General features: G+C 41.2%; 1 protein-coding gene across 1 annotated transcript; it reads left to right on the top strand.

The window, feature by feature from the left end:
- Positions 1–1,580: 1,580 nt before the first annotated feature.
- On the top strand, positions 1,581–15,336 carry qser1 (glutamine and serine rich 1). The gene is made up of 13 exons (XM_062421822.1): positions 1,581–1,929; positions 4,199–4,308; positions 4,911–5,048; positions 6,783–10,130; positions 10,317–10,630; positions 10,937–11,053; positions 11,147–11,280; positions 11,371–11,558; positions 11,797–11,934; positions 12,073–12,170; positions 13,198–13,344; positions 14,063–14,158; positions 14,272–15,336. The coding sequence occupies exons 1-13, from the start codon at positions 1,820–1,822 to the stop codon at positions 14,410–14,412; spliced, it is 5,079 nt and encodes a 1,692-aa protein (XP_062277806.1). The 5' UTR covers positions 1,581–1,819; the 3' UTR covers positions 14,413–15,336.
- The last annotated feature ends 4,706 nt before the right edge of the window (positions 15,337–20,042 follow it).

A 20,042-nucleotide genomic window follows, 5' to 3' on the forward strand; every position in this document is an offset into this window, starting at 1 on the left:
GTTTGTGCTGCTTTATTATGGGCTTGTGTGTCATAAAATGTATGTGTGAGTCACCAACTAATGAGAATGTTCTTCTACCTATTAAATGGAAGCAGATGGAGATGAAAGATCCTCAAAGGCAGAACAATATTTTATTAATGAAACTCATAATTGAGATGAATATGGTGGTTAGAAAATATTTCACAGTTTAAAAGGATGCAGAAGAACAGATTATCCAACATGTGCAACACAGTTTAGTTTAAATGCATTATATGATGAAAAATGTCACGACATTTTGAAAATCCTTGAATATTAAGTTTACTGAAGCTGATCCAAAGCATAACCTCTTGATGTGAAAATCTTTTATAGATGATTTAAATAAAAATTATATTTTAATTATTTTCTGTCTCATCCTTCACCTGCATGTTTGTGTGGTCCTGGTATTCCTTATGTTGTGGTTACATATATCCTACATCCTTTTGGGAACAAAAAGCAAATCCCAGTAATGTAGATAATTAATTTTATGCTTAAGACTTGGTTTAGGGTAACAGTTAGGGTTAAGCAAGTAGTAGTTATGGTTAGGGTAAATCTCCAGGAATTGAATGAAAGTCAATGTAATATCCTCTGAAGTTACAGTAACACAACTCTGTGTTTGTGTGTGAGGTGACGAGCTGTTTGTGCGGCCCTATACTCATTCTTACTTTGGAATTTAGTGGGAATACAGTCACCCTTTAGGGGTCTGTATGTCATGCTCTTTAACTGTGGAAAACAAGCTCAAAGTAGAACATTAAAGTTAATACCATCATTTAGACTAAAACAACCATCATCTTGTGTCACTGTCCCAACATGTATGAAACTTGACTGATGGGTAGGTTCTTATCAGATGTACACACCAGTGTTGGATGTAAAAAAAAATATATATATATAGTAAAGGGAGTGTTAAATTATAAAAGACTTATGATTAGCTATGAATTGGCTGCAGGTTGTTGTATTGTCTGAGAAACATACAGGTCCTGTATATCCACAAAGAAAGCACAATTTTCAAGCAGGACCATGTTAAATTATGGGTCCAGAAGTGTCCAGTGGCAGAAATATAGAGAATCAGTATTATGCTCTTTCTTGAAATAAAATACAATAACCATACACAAAGAACACATCATGGGATGTACAAAAGAAAAGTTAGCAGCTTCAGGGCCAGGAGGAGTAGGCTACATATAGATTTTGAACAAAATTGAGTCTTTTATCAGCATTTAGATTTATAGAAAAAAAATAATGTGCTGTTTGATCTCATTTGAAAAACCAACGCGACTTTTAACTTATACATTAATATTGTTATAATTGATTAAAATCATGCAAATTTATGCAGACGACTATTTTAGATCTGGCCATTATTGTAATCGTTTCAGTTAATTAAATTGGGATTTGGAAATTCCCTTCCACATTATATACAAACTTTAAACATGTGAGTATCTTTGACTTAGATGATCTGTATGATATCAACAATCATGCAGGTGGAAGGCACATAGTTGAAGGAAAACTACAAAACTTCCAGCCAAAGTCTGCGGTGCATCCTGGGAAATGAACTAACATGGGTACGTGAAGCCATGCAGGGCTTGCACGGCTCTCCATGACGGGAGAATGAACAAAAATTAACCAAATCAACCCAGAAGGTACGAGGCACACTTTTATCAAGGATATAGCACGGCTTCACGGCGGTTTTGCGGACTGTGCATTGCTCTGACCAGACTCGAGTGGTCGGTTGGTGGGTCGAACCCGGGACTGCTACGATGTGTGTCCCCTGCTCCACGAAGCTCCGCCGGGGAAGTGAATCTTTGACCGGATGATGGACAGGAACTACCCGACGTCCAGCTTTGCGGACGCGCTGGCTCCACCAGCACAGACCGTAGCTTCTTGGGCCTATGACCGCAGCACAGCTAGTATCAAGCCAAGGTAAAAGATGAAGGAGAGGGCGGGTCACCTTCCGAAGGAAATTGCGGTGATGGAGGGCCTAGTTATGCTCATGGAGAAAAGTGCGGAGGCCCTTGTTGTCGGATACACTGGAGGAATTAAGGGAATATAGGAATGTGGTCGGAGTTTCGTCAGGGGCTTTGACTTGTCAGTGGTTTCATAGCTGTTTGTTAACTTACCGTCGCCCACCTTGCTAGTTTTCGCCAGCACATCGTCTCCTAAGCATGGCCATGGAGAGAGTTTTTATAAACTGAACATGAGAAATATTTTTTCTCTACAATCTCCGTTGTAAATTGGGCATGCTAGGCGTTAAGGTTAAAAACCAGTCGGTTTTCCTGAGCCACAGATGCTCGCCGTGAGCCAAAACAACAGAGGTAGCTAAGTTACCGACGCTAACGTGTCAGTTATGGCACTTTAATTAAGTTAGTGGTGCATAACTTCGCTATTGACGTTGTTACCAAAAAGCTCAGATGTAACGTGTATTGTTTAACATATTTGTGCTATTATTTAAAACATTAGAGGTCCAGTACTTATGGTTATGCTTTATATTTTTTCCACAATAGATAGGTAAAGCTCACAAACTTGCCAAAGTTGATAGCCTCTAGGTTATCTTAACTTATTCAGACCCAAGACTTGTATTGTACCATTGTCATTAATAATAACCACATTTAATCACAATAATGATAATATTAGTTACACATCAGCCAGATTTAGCTAACAAGCTACATATTGCACAAATTGTGTCTGATTAAACACTGATCATTATTATCAATTATTAATAAAAGTTTGATAAACGACTGACTAAAATGAATAATCAAGTAAAAATGCAACCAGTTGGGTGATTGCAGGTTCTGAACTCAAATATTAGTTAAGTGTTCCTTGTGTTGTGTCAGCATGACTTGAATATATTGTGGCTTGTGACATTTGATTAGACAAAAACATTATTTATAAACACAATTAGCTAATCAGAAAAAAGAAAGGATTACTCTTCCATAGTAAACACAAAAACAGTGTGCTGCCCTACTTCTCATGTCATCACAAATGGGATGCCTCCCCTTCACATGACGTTCCTCATCATGTACAAGGTGTTGTTTGCCAAATTGGAACATGCAACATTACATTTCGTTGTGATTAGATATCATAGAATGTAGTTTGTGGTTTTGGTGGAATTGCCCTCTTTAAATATTTTAATGAAAATTGCTCCACTCATCAGTATATATATGAGTATTTAAGTAACTGCAGGAACTATGCAAATACTTAGGTATTTTCCAAAAACAGTCTTGCTATGGTAGCTTTTAGTTAAAAGGATTGGGCTCAGCTATACTGTATCTTTGGTCCGTGGTAATAAGATTTTGTGCTTCATAATCAATCAGCAGTGAGCAGTTTATGTAATAGCTTGTATGTGTTGAAGGGATCTGAAAAGGAGGCAGATGACTCCTTTTCAGCTCTGTGTTCTCCACCCACAGATGTTTAACTTCTGGCTAGAAGGGAACACTTTGCACTGGAGCAGGCTGGCCAGTCTCTGATTCTGATTACCTCTGACTTTACTCGTGTTCCCTAGGAATATACTGTCATCAGTCAGATGTTTTTAAAAATCAGCATTATCAGTACATTTTTTTATCAAATTTTCTTGGGCAGATATTACAACAGTACCATAAACCAAGTATTACTAGTGAATTACACAATTCACAAATAACTTATACAGTTTTAACAACCAGTAAAACATTTATAAGTAACAACTATGAACTTCTTAACTATTGGTTGGTTACTTGCCAGAATGCTCAAGACTAATATGCCATAGTCAAGGTTTTGCTGACACTATGTCGTGGTTTCTTATCTTATTTTTACCAAGATCATTGGGCAAATAGACTCCTCTTTTCTCAACAAATTGATGTCCTGTTTTGATAGGTGTCAATAAATATTAATCTTTTTTTCTTCTTGTGTGCTAGGTCAGTGACATTGTAAGCCCTTGCAGTTTTGGAGAAATAATATAAAAAATGTTTGTTGACATTTTGTTATTTTGACTGCATGCAGGTTTGAGCCACGTTATAAACTGCATTTTTTTTTTTTCAAAGCATGCTTCACAGAGCTATTATTGCATTTTTTGGAAATAGGGTGTGGCATACCGCAGGTAGTGAGTCTGTCACTCAGTAGAGAGCCCAGACATTACTGGATGAATACTTGAAAACATGTTTGCTGTGTGTCAAGAGAGATCATCTGCTTGAGCTGTCATATCTGTGTGTTTATGCAGTCCCAGTTATGGTGCAACACACCTTGATGCAGAGCTCCTCCAGCGGCAAAGCTACACTTCCACGCACCAGCTTCCCACCTACACTACATCACACCTTACTGCTGCAGCAGGTGAGTTATGAATGCTATACATGTTGCTTTAAAGATTCAGGTCACACAAATAACACACATTTTACTATGTTATTCATTCCTAGTGGTATCTCATCATGCAGATTTTCTCTATTTTATGTGGTGAGGTTTGGGGATATTTGCATATAAAGCTTGTGTCATGAGTAAAGATGGGGGAGGTGATTGGACGAAAGTACATTTGACTAACTCAGCAGTAATGTGTCTGGATAATCCACAGACCTTGCTGGAGTCCTTTTTAAAAAAATAAATAAAATAACTAACTATTAATTCAGTAGAAACTGGCTCCAGATCGCCCTGGTGGTGCATGTCTCCCCTCTTCTCTCTCCCTTCTTTCCTTTTTACCTGTTCACTTGTTAAATAAAGGCAAAATACAGGAAAACACGGAGAGTTACTGCAGGGGTAAATGCCACAAGGAATAGATGAGGAATGTTTTTGGTATGATTTGGGTTAACTGACTATTTTAAAAGTTCGTGTCTATCTCTGTTTTAACTGGTGCATGAGATTCAGTTTGCGTCATTATGTCCAAAAGTCATTAACATGTGGCCATTTTGTGGTCATTCTCTTGTTTCTCTTTTGTCTGCCAGGAGCACTTGACACAAGCAGTAATACTTCTGAGACCTCAATCATGAGCTTCCTGTCAGCCATGGAGTCAAGAAGCCTTCAGGCTGGTCCTGTTAGTGCCTCACTGCTTCCTCCTTTTAGGCCTCCATCATGGCCTGCCGGTGAGAACACATTCTTTTCTTGATTATGGAACATATTCATCAATACAGCGTAATCAAGAATCTAAACAATAACTGAAATTATATTAAACAAAGTGCAGAATATGACTGTGTACTAGACCTGGGGCCTCATGTACAAAGACGTCCTTGCATTTCCTACTGAAACGTACAATCAAATCCAGAAAACGTTGTACGCACAAAAACATCCAGATGTATGAATCTGTGCGTACGCATGAATCCATTTCCTTTGTACATCCCAATCAACGTAGAATTGAGCGCACAACCGATCCCTCCCTGTCCACGCCCCCATTTAAATACGCAAATCATATTGAAATGGGCCCTGCACCTGAGATTCCCCTCTCAGCACAATCAGAAAATTAAAACAAAAGAATGAGTAATACGGGAAAAAAGAAGAACTTCACAGAAAGCGAATTGGAGACGCTACTCACTGAAGTTGAGGCGCGCAAAAATGTACTCTTTGGCACACTGTCCTCCGGCATAAACAATAAACGCAAGAGGAGTGAGTGGGAGAGTGTGTGTGAGGCTGTCAATGCTGTGGGGTCAGAAAAGCGCACACACGCTGAATTGAAAAAGAAGTGGTCCGACATCCAGGTGGATGTGAAGCGGAGGACGGCTGCCCACCGCTAAAGTGGCGGGGGGACAGGAGAAGAGGGGCCCACCCCGTTTGAACAGAGAGTCGCCGCAATCGTGGGTGACACTGCTCTCTCAGGGGTGGTGGGAGCACATGTGGGTGACTCTGATTACCCCCAAGGATTAAACAAATAAATTATTTACTCAATAAGAAGCCACCCATCGCACACAGTGCCAGCTTGTAGTCTGTTCCCAACCATGCTGTTACTCAGAATGTATGAATCGTGCGTTGAACCAGGCCACCTCGCCACAATGTTGGTTAATTGCATTTGCGCATCACATATGATCTTTACATTGATCGAATGAAAATGTTTCCTGTTGACATATACAAATTCATCATGTGATGGCGCTTTTATAGCAATGTGTGTGCAGTCGATAGCTCCGATTACATTAGGAAAACCGGCTCTCGCTGCAAATTGCGCTTTAATGTTGACCTGTTCAGCTGCATTGTATGGGAATTTGATATACCTGGCTGACATGCGGATAGTTCCGTCCCACACGGCTGGCATGGCTCGGCTCGGCTCAGGTCGACTGGCACAGTCCCGATCGGTCGGCCAGCTCCCTCTGGAATGCCCCGGTTGCTAGGAACACATTTATTTATTATAACAGTTTATTATAACAGTTTCCCAGCATCACCTGTAAGTGTCGCCAAAGGATCAACAGCTGTAGAAACGTGCGTATGCCAGCCATGAAGTTGGCGTGAGGCACCGCACATTTCCAAAGTCATTTCACTCTTGATACATCTGAACTTTGCCGTGAAAAAGAACGTACGCCACATTTTTGTGCGTACACACCCTTTGTACATGAGGCCCCTGGTGATTTATGAAAAAAAAATCAATATCGGAATACTTATATGTAGATGGGCTATACATTTAAAAAACACTGTCAAGGAACTGCATTGTATGATTGACTGAAAGATTGTTAGAAAAAGATATTTTAAAGTATTAAAGCAATTAGCATTTCGTGTAAAATTAAGGGATGTCAGTCTTTCGTCAATTGTGTAAACAGTTTTGCAAAATTTATCTTGAACTATATCCCTTCATGTTGTCTTCCCTGTCCTTATATTTTTTATTCTGTGCAATGCAGGTACCAACTCTTCCACCACAGAGCTGTATTTGACTGGTGCCCTGCCTTCTACTGCCACTTTTCCCTCTCCTGCTGCTCTGTCATCCTATCAGCACACTGGTGCCTACCCTTCCAGGAGTTACTCTACCAACCCTTCCCTGGCTCTCCAGGACCCTGCCTTCAGCACTTCCACCAATGGCCTGTTCTCTCACCATGACCCCCTCCTCCATCTCAAATCAAGCCAGACTGTGCTTCCCACTGCCCTGGCCTTCAACCATCTCTCTGCCCCTGGTTTGGGTTCAGCTCTGCCTGTCCAGTCCTCCACATACCGCTCAGCCCAAGAGTCAGCCCCCCACCTCCTACAGCCACAGTTCAGCCTTCTACCATCTGCCCTGTCTGCTCCTCATAGTGCCCCGCAACCGTATGGAGCCACAGTTTTCTCAGGCTCTATTGAGAGAGCACTTCAGCGTGAATGTAGTGTGATCAAACACCACCAGAGGCCTTCCAGCAGCCACGCGGCCTCAGAGCAATTGCCCAATTCAGAGCACTCGTTACAGGGGTACTTTGGTTCTGGCAGTGAACCGGATGTGTCCTACCAGCAGGACCCGTCCCGTCAGACTTCTGCATCCTGCAGCCCTTCCACAGGAGCAGATTCCTCTCAAGGGGTCAATGGTGCCCCACAACCCAAAACAGATTCAGTAACTCAAGCTTATTCGTCCACTTCAGTGCCGAAGGCTAAAGACTGCTCTTCCAAACTAGCTCCACACCCTCCTGGTGGTGAAGAGAGTCAAAGCCACTCTCAGAACCTGACAGCAGGGTCTCCTGAGCGTTATTCCTCTCCAGGCCAGAAGCAGAACTCAGTGATTGCTAATCAACAGTCAGTGCAACTGTCCAGCCTCATGTCCAGCAGTCTTTCTCAAACTTATATCACCCCCCATACCCAGTCACAGCCCTCCCATTCCACCTCAGACAAACTGTCCTCCCTTTACAAGACTCTGCCTTCCCTCTCCAGTCCATCTAGTAATGTGGCATCTGTGAGTCAGACTCTTGTTTACTCCTCCAGTTCCGGCCTGAGCCAGGAGCAGGAGGTCCAGTATGGAGCCCAGGTCCAGGGCTTGTGTCAGGGGAATCTCTCTGAGAGCTACCCCTCATCCCACTCTCAGGGTGCCCCAAATGTGATTTATACATCTCAGTCACAGGGGCAAGCTGCAGTGACTCAGTCTCAGAGCTATGCCACAGTACAATCCCTTAACCAATCCCTTAACTCCTCTTATCCACCCACATGTGTGCGGAGTCTGCCCACATCAAATTCTACGCAGGACTACACCCTGATGCAGGACTCAGTGGGAGGTAAACCACATGACACTTTATCCCAACAGCAGACACAGTCCCATAAATATGTTTTGTCTGCACCATTGCCTACCTACTCTTCAACTGCTCAAGCCTTAGAAAATAACGTCAGATCCTCAGTACAGGACATAAAGCCAACATATGGCAAACAAAAACTTGAAGAGCTTCCTATCCAGGACCTACAGGCTCTCCAACAGGCATCCATGGAGGCCTCTGCTACAGATGGCACCATGGCTGCTCACAACAATGTCATCTATGTTGTTTCAAAAATGGATGACCACCACAAAACACAAAGCGTCATTAGAAGTAATTCACGTTCTGATGATCAGCTTATGGGACTTAGTCATACAAGCACAGCACAGGTTAAGGATGAAGGGATGGGCTCTTTGAGCCAACAGCACACTCACCTAAGCAGTGTCAATGGTCAGGAAAACGCTAACACAAAAACTACAAACTCTAGTATTATATCCTCACATGTACTCCTGAGCTCAGAACAGCTCAAGCAGCACCCGCTTCAAATCAAATCTCCTGAGCCACATCAACAAAACCACCAGAACCATAGTCAGTCCCAGAGTCAGACTCCATCAGCCCACACCCAGTTTATCACCGTCCCTAGCACTCAGGTTCTCCTTGAGCCCAACCAGATGATTCTGCTCCAGCAGCCCCTTGTCCCTCATGGTCAGACGCCGTCAAAGTTGGTATCGGTGCATGGTATCCAACCAGCCCAAGGTTTGGGCCCTGTTCATGTCCAATATCTTCACATGGATCGAGAACTCCTGGGTCCCGGTGTCAGTGAAACCCAGAGTCAGCAGGGCACAGTTGTGTCTGAACAAAGCTCGGGATGCCCTGATTCTTCGAAACACCACTACAGCCAGTCTGCAAATCAGCAGTCAAATGATGCTAAGAACCACTTCGCACTCAACTCTATTTGCTTCCCCGACTCTATGCTGCTCGCAGATGACAGAAATATTTTATCAAATGTTGATGACATCCTGGCTGCCACAGTAGCTGCCTGTGGCGTCACACCACAAGACTTTGTCAAGGCTACATCCTCTACTGAGGCTGAAATGGCAGTGATGGCAAGCCCTGTTGATTCTAAGGGTCACTTTCAGACTGTGGATATGAGACACATGTCACCTAGTTTCTCCACAACACAACAGCCAATCATCACCAACACTAACTCCCACACAATGAACATGACACTAAATGGACCTCAGATTCCCACAGACTGTCAGGGACAGTCGGTTCACCACAACAACAGTTCTGATCTTGACACGAATGGAGATGGAGGGAGCTCTGAAAATGACTATCACTTAGCCAGACAGGTGTATGACCCCTCAGGTCTCCGGAACAGACACAAAGGGAATGCAAAGTGTATTAAAACAGAAGATGGCCTCATGGAATGCCCAGGTGTTGAGGACTTTCCCAAAAAGAAGGTTCGCTCAAAGTCTTTGACCAAGTCAGGTGTTCCTGAGGAGGATAGTGGGCAGGCAAAACCAGCCAAGCGCAGTGGGCAGGCAAAGCGGCAAAACTCCAGGGGTAGTGATGTCAGCTCACCATCTTCCTCACACGGCGGATATGATGGTTGTCCACAGCAGGAGAGAATCAGACAGAAGATCCGTGAAGTTGAAGAGAAACAACCGGAGGTCAAAACTGGTTTCATTGGCTCCTTCTTAGACTTTATTAAATCGGGTCCCAAACAGCAGTATGCTCCAAGTCCTACACGGACTATAAGTCGCCCCAGAAAGCCCTGCACCTCATCCAAACCACCGGCGTGTACTTTGCCCGCTTTGCCTCCCAAACTTCAGACTCTGCCAGGTTCTTTGATTTCCCAGGAGAGTAGAGTAGCAAAGTCTCAGCAGAAACGTCTGGATGAAGAGCTGCAAAAGAACTTGGAGACACTGCCATCATTCAGCTCGGACGAAGAGGAGAACACTGGGAAGAACCAAGCTCTGAGAAACAGCATCAGCTCAGCGCTCTCTGCTTTGGATGAGTCTTCAGATCGGAAACCCAGAACAGGTAATAACACCCGTCCTATGAATAGCTTTGTCATTTTCATTTATCCAGTGTTTTTTTGATTGTATGTATTTTGTATACTATTTAAATGATAACAAATCATTATTTATTATTTAAGGATTATCACTCAGGTTTAGTTGTCATATTTGTTTCTCTCAACATACTAATATATTCATAAATCTCCTGCAGACAACCAACTCCCTGGTCTGATGATAAAACCAGACCAACCTCCCACCGTGACACTCACTATCACAGAGACATGTTTGCCACAGGCAACCCTTCCTACACAGACAACAAACACCATCTCTGCCATCTCAGGAGGAGCTGCATTTGTGGCTAAAGAGGAGTCCAAAGAGACCTCACCAAGCCAGTTGGCCTTGCAGTTGATGACTGTGGCCATTGAGGGACTGACTGATGAAGAGCTGTCGGACAGTGGAGGGGAGGGAATGTACCGGGAGAGGGACGAGTTTGTCGTGAGGAACGAGGATATAGAGACATTGAAGGTAAAGCCTGGGAAAACATAGATGGGAAGCAAATTTAGCGAAGTGGCCAAACTGGAGAAAAAGTTGGATGGATGAAGATGCTTGTTAATCTTAGATGTCAGAACTAAACTATATTACGTTATTGGAGTAAATTGGACTTAATTTTAACAAACCTGCTCACACCCTTTTCCTGTAAGGAGCTTTACCCAAAATTGTGATAGTTGTATCAGATCTTCTGTACACCCGTCTTTAATCATTTATTGTTGAATTTTCTTGTACTGCATTTGTTACTGAATACTGAGGTCTGTTTTTGTGTCATGTGACCAGGTGACAATGAGATCCGGGAGTGAGCCTCCAGCCATATGGAAAGTTCAGAAGGCTCTGCTGCAGAAATTTGTGCCTGAGCTGAGAGATGGAAAGCGAGTCTTCTCAGCCACTAACAGTGTAAGTAAAAGCAGACATGCCTATACCCATCTTTCAAATAATTTTTGCTTATTCTGCAATAGATAACATATTTTGTTTTCTTTGTATGTGTAGTATCTTGGATACTTTGGAGATGCCAAGACCATGTACCAGAGGGTATATGTGAAGTTTTTGGACACAGTTAACAAAAGGGAGTACGTGCGAGTTTGTAGTCGGAAGCCACGCTGCAAGCCCATGAACTCGTTAAGGTGCGCTGAGAGTAATGACTGGTGTCGATCAATTACTTTTAATGAAAAATATTGCTCCTCATTGATATAACTAATTGTTCTGCCATCCAGGGGTGTTCAGGTGAAAACTTTGCTGGGCTTGACAGCGACCCCTTCCTCAGTCTCCCAAAACCAGAAGCCTCGACCCAAACAAGCCAAGCCAAGGGCAGAGCCCCCGCCTAAGAAGAGGAGGAAATGGAAGGAGGAGTTTTCACCTACTGCCTCAGGATCGTCTGCAGAAGAAGGCGGTGAAGATGACGGTGAAGAAGCATTTTGACGTTTTGATATTAAATCTAGTTTAAAAGTTAATTTTCCATGTTTTTTGTCTAAAACGTTTCCCACTCTGCTTCTTGTTGCCCTCTGGATCTTTGATCTCTCTCTCTCTCTCACACACACACACACACACACACACACACACACACACACACACACACACACACACACACACACACACACACACACACACACACACACACACACACACACACACACTCTTAGAGTTAAACCCTCCAATGCCATTTACATCACGGTTCCTCAACACGCGGACTATGAAGGAGACATTCAAGAGCTTTGTGGAACTGCTCATCAGCGTTGCTTTAGATGAAGATGTGATGACAGCACTTGAGAGGGCAAACGGTGAGTGAATTCACTTTTAACAGCTCTCAGTTAGAGTGTCTTAATAGGAGCAAAAACTAAATGAAGGGGCATACATAGGGGTGTTTATCAGATATTCTGCTTCAGTCATCACTGACATGTTAACATGTCTTGTTTCAGATGAGTTGCTGCTGCCACATATGAAAAGAGTGGATGGGTTGGTCACTGACAACAGGAAACGCTTGCTTCACAAACTGCACATTGGGCAGGTCCTAAAGGTTAGTTTGTCTTTGAAAGTGCGTATCAGTGGGTTGTTGTGAGTGATCTGGAAAATCAATCAATCAGTCTTTATTAATATGGCGCCAAATCACAACAAAAGTCATCTCAAGGCACTTTACACATAGAGCAGGTCTAAGCCGTACTCTTTAAGTTTAATTTAAAGAGACCCAACATTCCTATAAGAGCAAGCACTTGGCGACAGTGGCAAGGAAAAATTCCCTTTTAACGGGGGAAACCTCAGGCAGAACCAGGCTCAAAGTGGGCGGCCATCTGCCTCGACCGGTTGGGGTGGAGAGGAGGGGGAGGGATAAGAGAAAGAAGCACATTGAAAAAACAATCAACATTGAAGTTAGTAGGACCCGGACGGGAGAATAACGGGTCCAGGGCATGAATCTGTCATCCAGACATCTACAATCCCAGGTTACCTGTGAGACAAGGAAGCACAGAGAACTCCGGGGAAGAAGTTAGTTAGTGAATGCATTAATACTAAATGAATGTAAATGGATATAGATGGATAGAGAGAGGGAGGAGGAGAGAAGAGCTCAGTGCATCATGGGAGTCCCCGGGCAGTCTAAGCCTATAGCAGCATAAACTAGGAGCTTGTCCAGGACAAACCTGGCCGGCCCTAACTATAAGTTTAATAAAAGAAGGAAAGTTTTAAGCCTACTCTTACACATAGAGAGGGTGTCTGCCCCCTGGACCGAATCTGGAAAATAAAAAGCATTAGAAGATTTTTTTCAATGTGATAACTGAGAGGTTTATATGATAAAAAAATACCCCTAAATGCTGTATCTGTCCAATTATAATTTTTTGTTTTTTTTAAAGTCCAAATTGTAAGCGGATAAAACCAGTTTTGTTGTAGAGAGTACTTGGATGTTATTTTAATATTGAGTCAATGTATTGCACGTTTGTTGTTATTTACTCTGTACTCTAACAGTATTAGGCTTCCAAACTTTCATTGTGGATCTGTTTAGATGACAAACGGAAAAGAAAAATCACAGTTACTCATGTTGTCTTCATCTTCAGACGGCCTTAGACAGCTTCCCAGAGATCTCAGTGGTCACTGAGCTGAAGAAAGATGGGGAAACCCCAGCCTTCAAAGTGCGACTCAGTGGAAAGGCCTACAATAAGAAGACCATGAAGCCCTACAAGATGCTTAACAAAGTGCCACAGGTAAGACACGTTTAGGTAAAAAATAATTTATTTTACTGCTGTTTATGGCCAGGTGTTAAAGGGTCAGTGTGTAGATTTAAGTCTAGCAGAACACATTTGGCAGAAATGAAATATAATATTGTTATTATTATTATTGTTATTATTATTACATAAGTAAGTTTTAATTAGTGTGTAATCACCTGAAAATAAGAATCATTTTTTTTTATTAGCTTGGAATGAGCCCTTTATATCTACATAGAGAGCAGGTTCTCTTCCACAGAGCCCACTGTGTTGGTTGTAATCTGCAACCTCACCGCTAGATGTCACTAAATCGTACACATCGATCCTTTTTAAAAGGCCATCTTTAAAATAGAATGAAATGACATATATTATTAATTTTATACACAGCACACTATTAATATGCAAACAAATATGAAACATCCATCAGTGAATAAAAATGTTGCCACAAACAACACATAACACATATATGCTAAACACCCTGAACAACTTTTAAATACCTTGAATTTTATGTAGCATGATAGAAGCTCATACAGTGTACAATTAGTATTGCATTCAGTTCATTTTGCATTTTAGCACCACTTTAACGGTTCAAGGCTCTATTGTGCATTTGATATCTGTCCAGCAGAGGGCAAAATGAAACCATTTGTGCTCACTCTTTTTATACTACTAAGCACATGTCCTTAAAGTGTTTTAAGACTTTGCTCTTTCTTTTTTCTAGGAGTATACCGTGGACCAGCAGAAAACTCAGTGGTTTTCTCTGTACCACTCTTTACAGCATTACAAGTACCACACATACCTCATGTGTAAGGATGAGGTGAGACATTGTACATTATCTATAGTGTTTTTTTATTCTGGTGCAACTGCTGTATTGAGCTTTATTACTATAATAATAATAATAATCTTCCTGTGTGTACTTCTGCCCTCCAGATAGCTTCTCTCCGGGTGCAGGCAGGGGACCTGGGGCAGGAGGAGACTGTACAGAAGTGTCTGCAAAATGGAGCTTGGGTAGAAGGGCTCTTTGATCGCTTTGGGGAGCTAATCAATCAAGTGCAGCAGGCCTGCGGATGATCTAGCCTTGACAGGCTTGGTTTTAAAACATCTGAATCTAACACTTAAAGAAGAGGATGGCCCCAGCATGAAATGGCAGCAAAGAAGGATGGAGTGAGGCTCTCCTTCTAGCCACAGAGAGATTTGAATCAGGGACCTGTCTGCTGACTCAAATGAGAGACTTTCAGGGGCTGTGGCCTAAAAAGCAGCTGAAACAGGTGAACGGGGAAAACAGTCAAGTTTATGGTCTGCATCCCTGCATCTCAGCAGCAAGCAGTAACTTGATCAACAGAGGACAAGGACTTTGTTTTTGGGAGCATTTTCCACATAAGGCTTCTCCTAGTCTGTAGGTTTTTGTAGTTACACGCTCACTTTTAATGGGCCTTTTTTCATAGATTTATATTGTTTTTTAAAATCATTTTTTAGTTAAATGACAGATAATAACCAGAGAGCATGCACTAGATAGAAAGCAATCAGCATAGGAATTAGAGCACAGCAAATCAAAATGCAGAAATCTGATTGCCTACGGATATAACAAGCCGTCGTCAATCATTTGATAAACAGGCTCAAATACAGAGAAATTGATTTATTGTAAAAACAAAAATTTAAAAAAAGTATATATATATTATATATAACCGTAGTTATATACTGTTTGTAAAACATCCATTTTGTAATGGTGCAACAACTTATATATAATGTACATTTTGTATAAAAAACAGGGAGGTGGGAGTTGCAGCAATTCTCTAAAGGAGGAGTTTGGTAACTATATACTGTATCTATATTGTGGTTTAACTTTTGTGCTTCAAACGCCCCCTTTACTTATGAGATGAGATTGGATGGAGTCAATGCAGTTCTAGCACTGCTTTTTCTGAATTTTGTTAATCAAATATTATCTTAAACTGTAAAGTTAAATAAATAAAAGTTGTCTTTATACTCCTTTGCAGACATAGCCCACATTTTATGACAAATAGATCTATATTTTTCACAGAAGTAAATATTATGTTCTCTTGTTCATTACCATTTCTAAGACACTTTTTCATTGTTTTCCAAAAAAAACAGACTCTTTGTTACCAATTTTATGCTATCTGAAAAAATATTGTTCTTTAAATATGCAGTTTGTTAATAAAGCTCCGCATGTATTAGATGTTTGATTTCCGGTATGTTTTCTCTGAAGAGGTTAACATGCAGATTATCAAGGGAGTATATGTGACACAATTTGAATATGCGGTATAGCATTTACATTTTATGTAAAAATGTTTGTTTTCAGATCTCACTACATTTAGTGGAAAAGTGAACTAATTTGGAATAGATTACTTTTACTAACATTTGAATGAAACAAAAGCTTCACAAGTCAGCTTCCCTTGAAACCTCACAAGACTATAATTGTAAATGTGCCATCATTACTAGCTCCAAGAATATGCGTACCTTTTTAGTGCTTATTTCCTTTATCATGAAGTAGTTGGACAGTTCAACAAAAATACTCTTTGAACAGTTTATACTGACCACAAACAGTAGATGTCAGTGAACTCAAGTGGTTTTACCAGGAAGATGGTGCTGGATTTTAGAAGTTACAGAGTGTGACTGTGTACCAAGGTTGTTTGCTACGTAAGATTTGGTTCATTAAACCTGAACTAATAGAATTGTCTTTGTGATTTCAGAGGAGAACCTAGATTGTGTTGACAGGATGTTGGAGGAAAGAAAAGTGGATGGGAGTGAGTTGATACCTCATCCCAGATATGTTGTCACAGACACTGTAACACCTGGAAAAGCTTCACGATGCTTCTTGGCATCCCAGGGAACTCCAGTGAACTGAAATGAGAATTAAAACTTCCTGGTTTACATCATACACTTACATTGATTTAACAACAATTAGAGCTACACCACTGCTATAAGCCATGCAGTTTTGATGCAAAACTTTGTGGCTGGGATCCAAAAAAGTGTTTTTTTTTTCAGTCTCACAGCTCAGCTCCAAGAGGTCAGTTAGTGTTCAACTTCACCTGCTTGTTGGAGTGTGCAGTTAACATTGGCTCACGTCCTTTAAGTGGAAGACACCAACAAAGCAAGAAACTTGTCATGATGCTCTCATGACCAAAGTATTCACTGTGAAAGGGGTGGGTGACATTGTGTCAACTGAAAGGGCCTTGAGCCTGTTGAATAAAATATGATTGTCCATGATTATGCTCCCCCAACCCCCCTCCCCAAAAAACAAAAGTTTCTCTGTGCTGCAGCAACAGCTCTATGAGGCAAAGGCACTGTCCTCTGTCCTTTGGAGCTGGAGAGCAGCGGGGGCGGAGGACGGCCAGTCCGGCAGCCGTTTGGGATTCCAGTACGGGCACCACTGGTAGAGACAGACACTGAACGTCTGCTCTCCAGATGAAACGCGTATGAATTTTAATGCACTGCATTGTTCCATATGTGGGAGACAGACTGAGAGCACCCTTGAGGCAGCGTGAGAATGTGAGAAGGGCTAAGTAGTTTATGGGTGTGTGTTGGATAAGACTGTAATTGGTTTTTCGGGAATGCCCCTCAGTGAAACATAATGTACTGTGTGTTGAAGATGATGTTTTTAAAGCTGTCTTTAACCAGTCATCTACACGCTTACAAGCTGTGCAGCAGGATTCTGTTATTCATACCTGTACCTGTCACCTTGTTTGCATTGTGTCTTACAGCGTAATACAGTGCTGCCTGAAAGTTTGTGAACCCTTTAGAATTTGTTTTATTTTTGAATATACATGACCTAAAACATGATCAGATTTCCAGAACTCCTAAAACTAGATAAAGAGACATAAGTTAAACAAATGAGTCAAAACCTTACACTTTTTTGTTTATTTATTGATGGAAACTATCCAATTTTACATATTTGTGCATGGCAAAAGTATGTGAACCCCAAGGATTATCAATTAATTTGAAGGGGAAATTAGAATCAGGTGTTGCAATCAATGGGAGGACAATCAACTGTGGGTCTTGGAGGCCCTAACTTATTTAAAGAAGAGATATCTGGGTCTTCACTCAAAGTTTGAGCTTCATAATGCAGGTTTGTGGAAGGGTGTCATGGCTCCAATAAAGGAGATTTCTGATGACCTTAGAAGAAGAGTTGCTGATACGCACCAGGCTGGACAGGGTTACGAAACCATTTCTAATGAGTTTGGATTCCACCAGTCGACTATCAGACAGATTGTGTAGAAAACTTTTCAGCTTGAATGTAAAGCATTTTGTTTGGTGATGAGCAAACGTCATCTCATCTGTGAAACATGGTGGTAGTATCATGGGTTGAGTCTGCTTTGCTGGACCAGGACAGACTGCGACCATTGATAGAGCTTTGAATTCTGAGTTATACCAGCAAATTCTACAGGAAAATATCAAGGTATCCATCCATGACCTGATGCTCAACAGAAAGAAGGTCATGAAAAAAGACAACAAGAACAAATAAACAAGTTGTTCTACCAAATGATGGTTGGAGCAGAAGACCTTAATCATACAGAAAAACTGTGGAAGGACCTGAAGCAGGCAGTTCATGCAAAGAAGCCCACCAACATCCCTGAGCTGAGGCTGTTCTGTAAGGAGGAACAGGATAAAGTCCCTCCAAACCGATATGTAGGGCTGAAAAATGTACCAGAAATGTTTCGTTGAAGTTATTGCTGTGAAAGGGGGTCACACCAGTTATCGGAAGCAGAGGTTCTCATACTTTTTCCTCACACAAATAGGAAAGATAGAAGATTTTTCATCAATAAATAAACAAATATATTTAAATGTTCAATGTTTATGTCTGGTATATTTAATGGGGTTCCCTTTATCTAGTTTTAAGACTTGTATAAAAATGTATTCATGTTTTAGGTTATATTCATGCAGTGTTCACAAATGTTCAAGCAGCACCGTAGGTTCACAAATGTTCAAGTCTGTCTTAGAATAATAGTCAGGTGTCTATATGAACATTAACACATATTTTCCTTTCTGTAATCATTCCTCCTATTAATACTGACCATTACAAGATTCATTTACAATGATCTTTCAATGTCATTGATGGGAGACAGAAACTGCAGTGCAAAAATGTATTTAAAAGTTTATTTGTAGCTAATATGAGGCTTTAGTCATCCAAATGAATCAAATTAAGTCTAATCTAAAGTCTAAAAATCTACCAAATTCTTCTGCAGCTCAAAAGGGAAACATAACGAGGGAATTTTATACTAAATTTGGAAAATATCCACTTGTTTTGACTTAACTGGCTTGAAACCTCTTATTAGCTTTAGATACACATTTAAATATATTTTGGCACCAAACAAGGACTGTGGATTTAGTCTCTGTTCACTTACAATAGGATTAGGCATTACAAAGTGATCTCTTAATGGCCAGACCTGACTAATGTTTTAAGACAGACTTGAAAAATTGGGAACCTGTCCTTTAAGCTTTGCATCTTTTTTGTCACATTGGGGCCCTAAACAGGGGTTTTCTTACTTTGAATGCCATTTCCTAGGGGAAATTCCTGAGAATATTTGTCATCATCATAACTGCAAATAAACTTCTCTTGACTAACATTGAGTGACCGATAAGTATTAAAGAGAGAGTAAAGGAAATATGCAGGGCTTTCCGGCAACAGGAGAGCAAATATTGCTTTGACCTTGTGGATCAGAATCTTTGATTGAATTAACCAGAGCGCTCTCTCTTTCTCTATCTTATTTTCGGTGTTAGCAGACAACATTTTTTTAACTCAACAGCAGTCAGTGTAGAGGCAGGTTGAAGAGTGGTAAAACCAGTTTCGCCCTCAGCGAAAGGCTTCTCACTCTACATGAACACACACATGAGTTAGCTTTCCTTTCAGGTGTGGATTTCCTTTCTTACATGTGGACATGCCAGCTGTTAAATATTAAAATACTCCAACTACAGCAACAGAAAAGGTGAGTTTACTAACACAATTTGTTCTTTGTGGTCATGTGTTACTGTTAAACTGTGACATTATTATGGTCACACAGGAGAAAAGAGTATTTACTTTTGTGTTAAGTTCAAGTTAAGCTCAGATGTGAATCATTTTTCTGAGAGGCCTGAGCAGCTTTTGATTTCCATTAAGATTTTGAAATGTTTTGAATGTTTGTTCTCTTTTGCATTCTTGTAGTTAACACAAATAGACCTGCTGTTTTACTACAGCAGGCTACCTTGCTCAAGAGCAGCTCAGCAGTATTCACAGGAAAAACTAATTTCCTTTCCTGCTTAGCCTGGGAACTCTTCTGTTTACTTTTTACCGAATGGTTTGAAAAGCCAAACAGATGTAGGACCTAATCTGGCCACAGGCTCCTCTATCTTTACCCTGTGCTAACACATTCTCACTCCAGCCAGCTAAAAAGAGCATTTTTCTACATAAAAGAGGCGAAGAGAACAGTAATCAAACCGGTTTGTCCCAGTTGCGCGCCTCACCTGTTTCTTTCACCACACTTGTGTCTTATGATGATAATAGCTGTCTTCCTCTCAGTCTCCCTTTCAGCAAGTGACCAACATTGAATTTACAGTGTCAGTTTACTACTTTTCCACTGTCAGATTAGACCCCAGGACACAAAAGGCACCGGGTCAGAGCCTCTCAGTTCATGACATATGTCCCTAATGCAGAGTGTGTTTGCGATGCATGTTTCTTTAAGTCTTAAAACAATACCAGTCAGTGATAA

This window comes from Scomber scombrus, chromosome 1 (genome assembly GCF_963691925.1).
Source record: "Scomber scombrus chromosome 1, fScoSco1.1, whole genome shotgun sequence".
NCBI classification, from domain to species: Eukaryota; Metazoa; Chordata; class Actinopteri; order Scombriformes; family Scombridae; genus Scomber; species Scomber scombrus.

What these genes read in the sequence shown, in the direction of transcription:
- qser1 (XM_062421822.1), top strand. Translation starts at nt 1,820, where the DNA reads ATGATGGACAGGAACTACCCGACGTCCAGCTTTGCGGACGCGCTGGCT. An exon ending in ACACCTTACTGCTGCAGCAG is followed by an intron (nt 4,309 to 4,910) that starts GTGAGTTATGAA and finishes TTTGTCTGCCAG; the next exon opens with GAGCACTTGACACAAGCAGT. An exon ending in ACCTCATGTGTAAGGATGAG is followed by an intron (nt 14,159 to 14,271) that starts GTGAGACATTGT and finishes TCTGCCCTCCAG; the next exon opens with ATAGCTTCTCTCCGGGTGCA.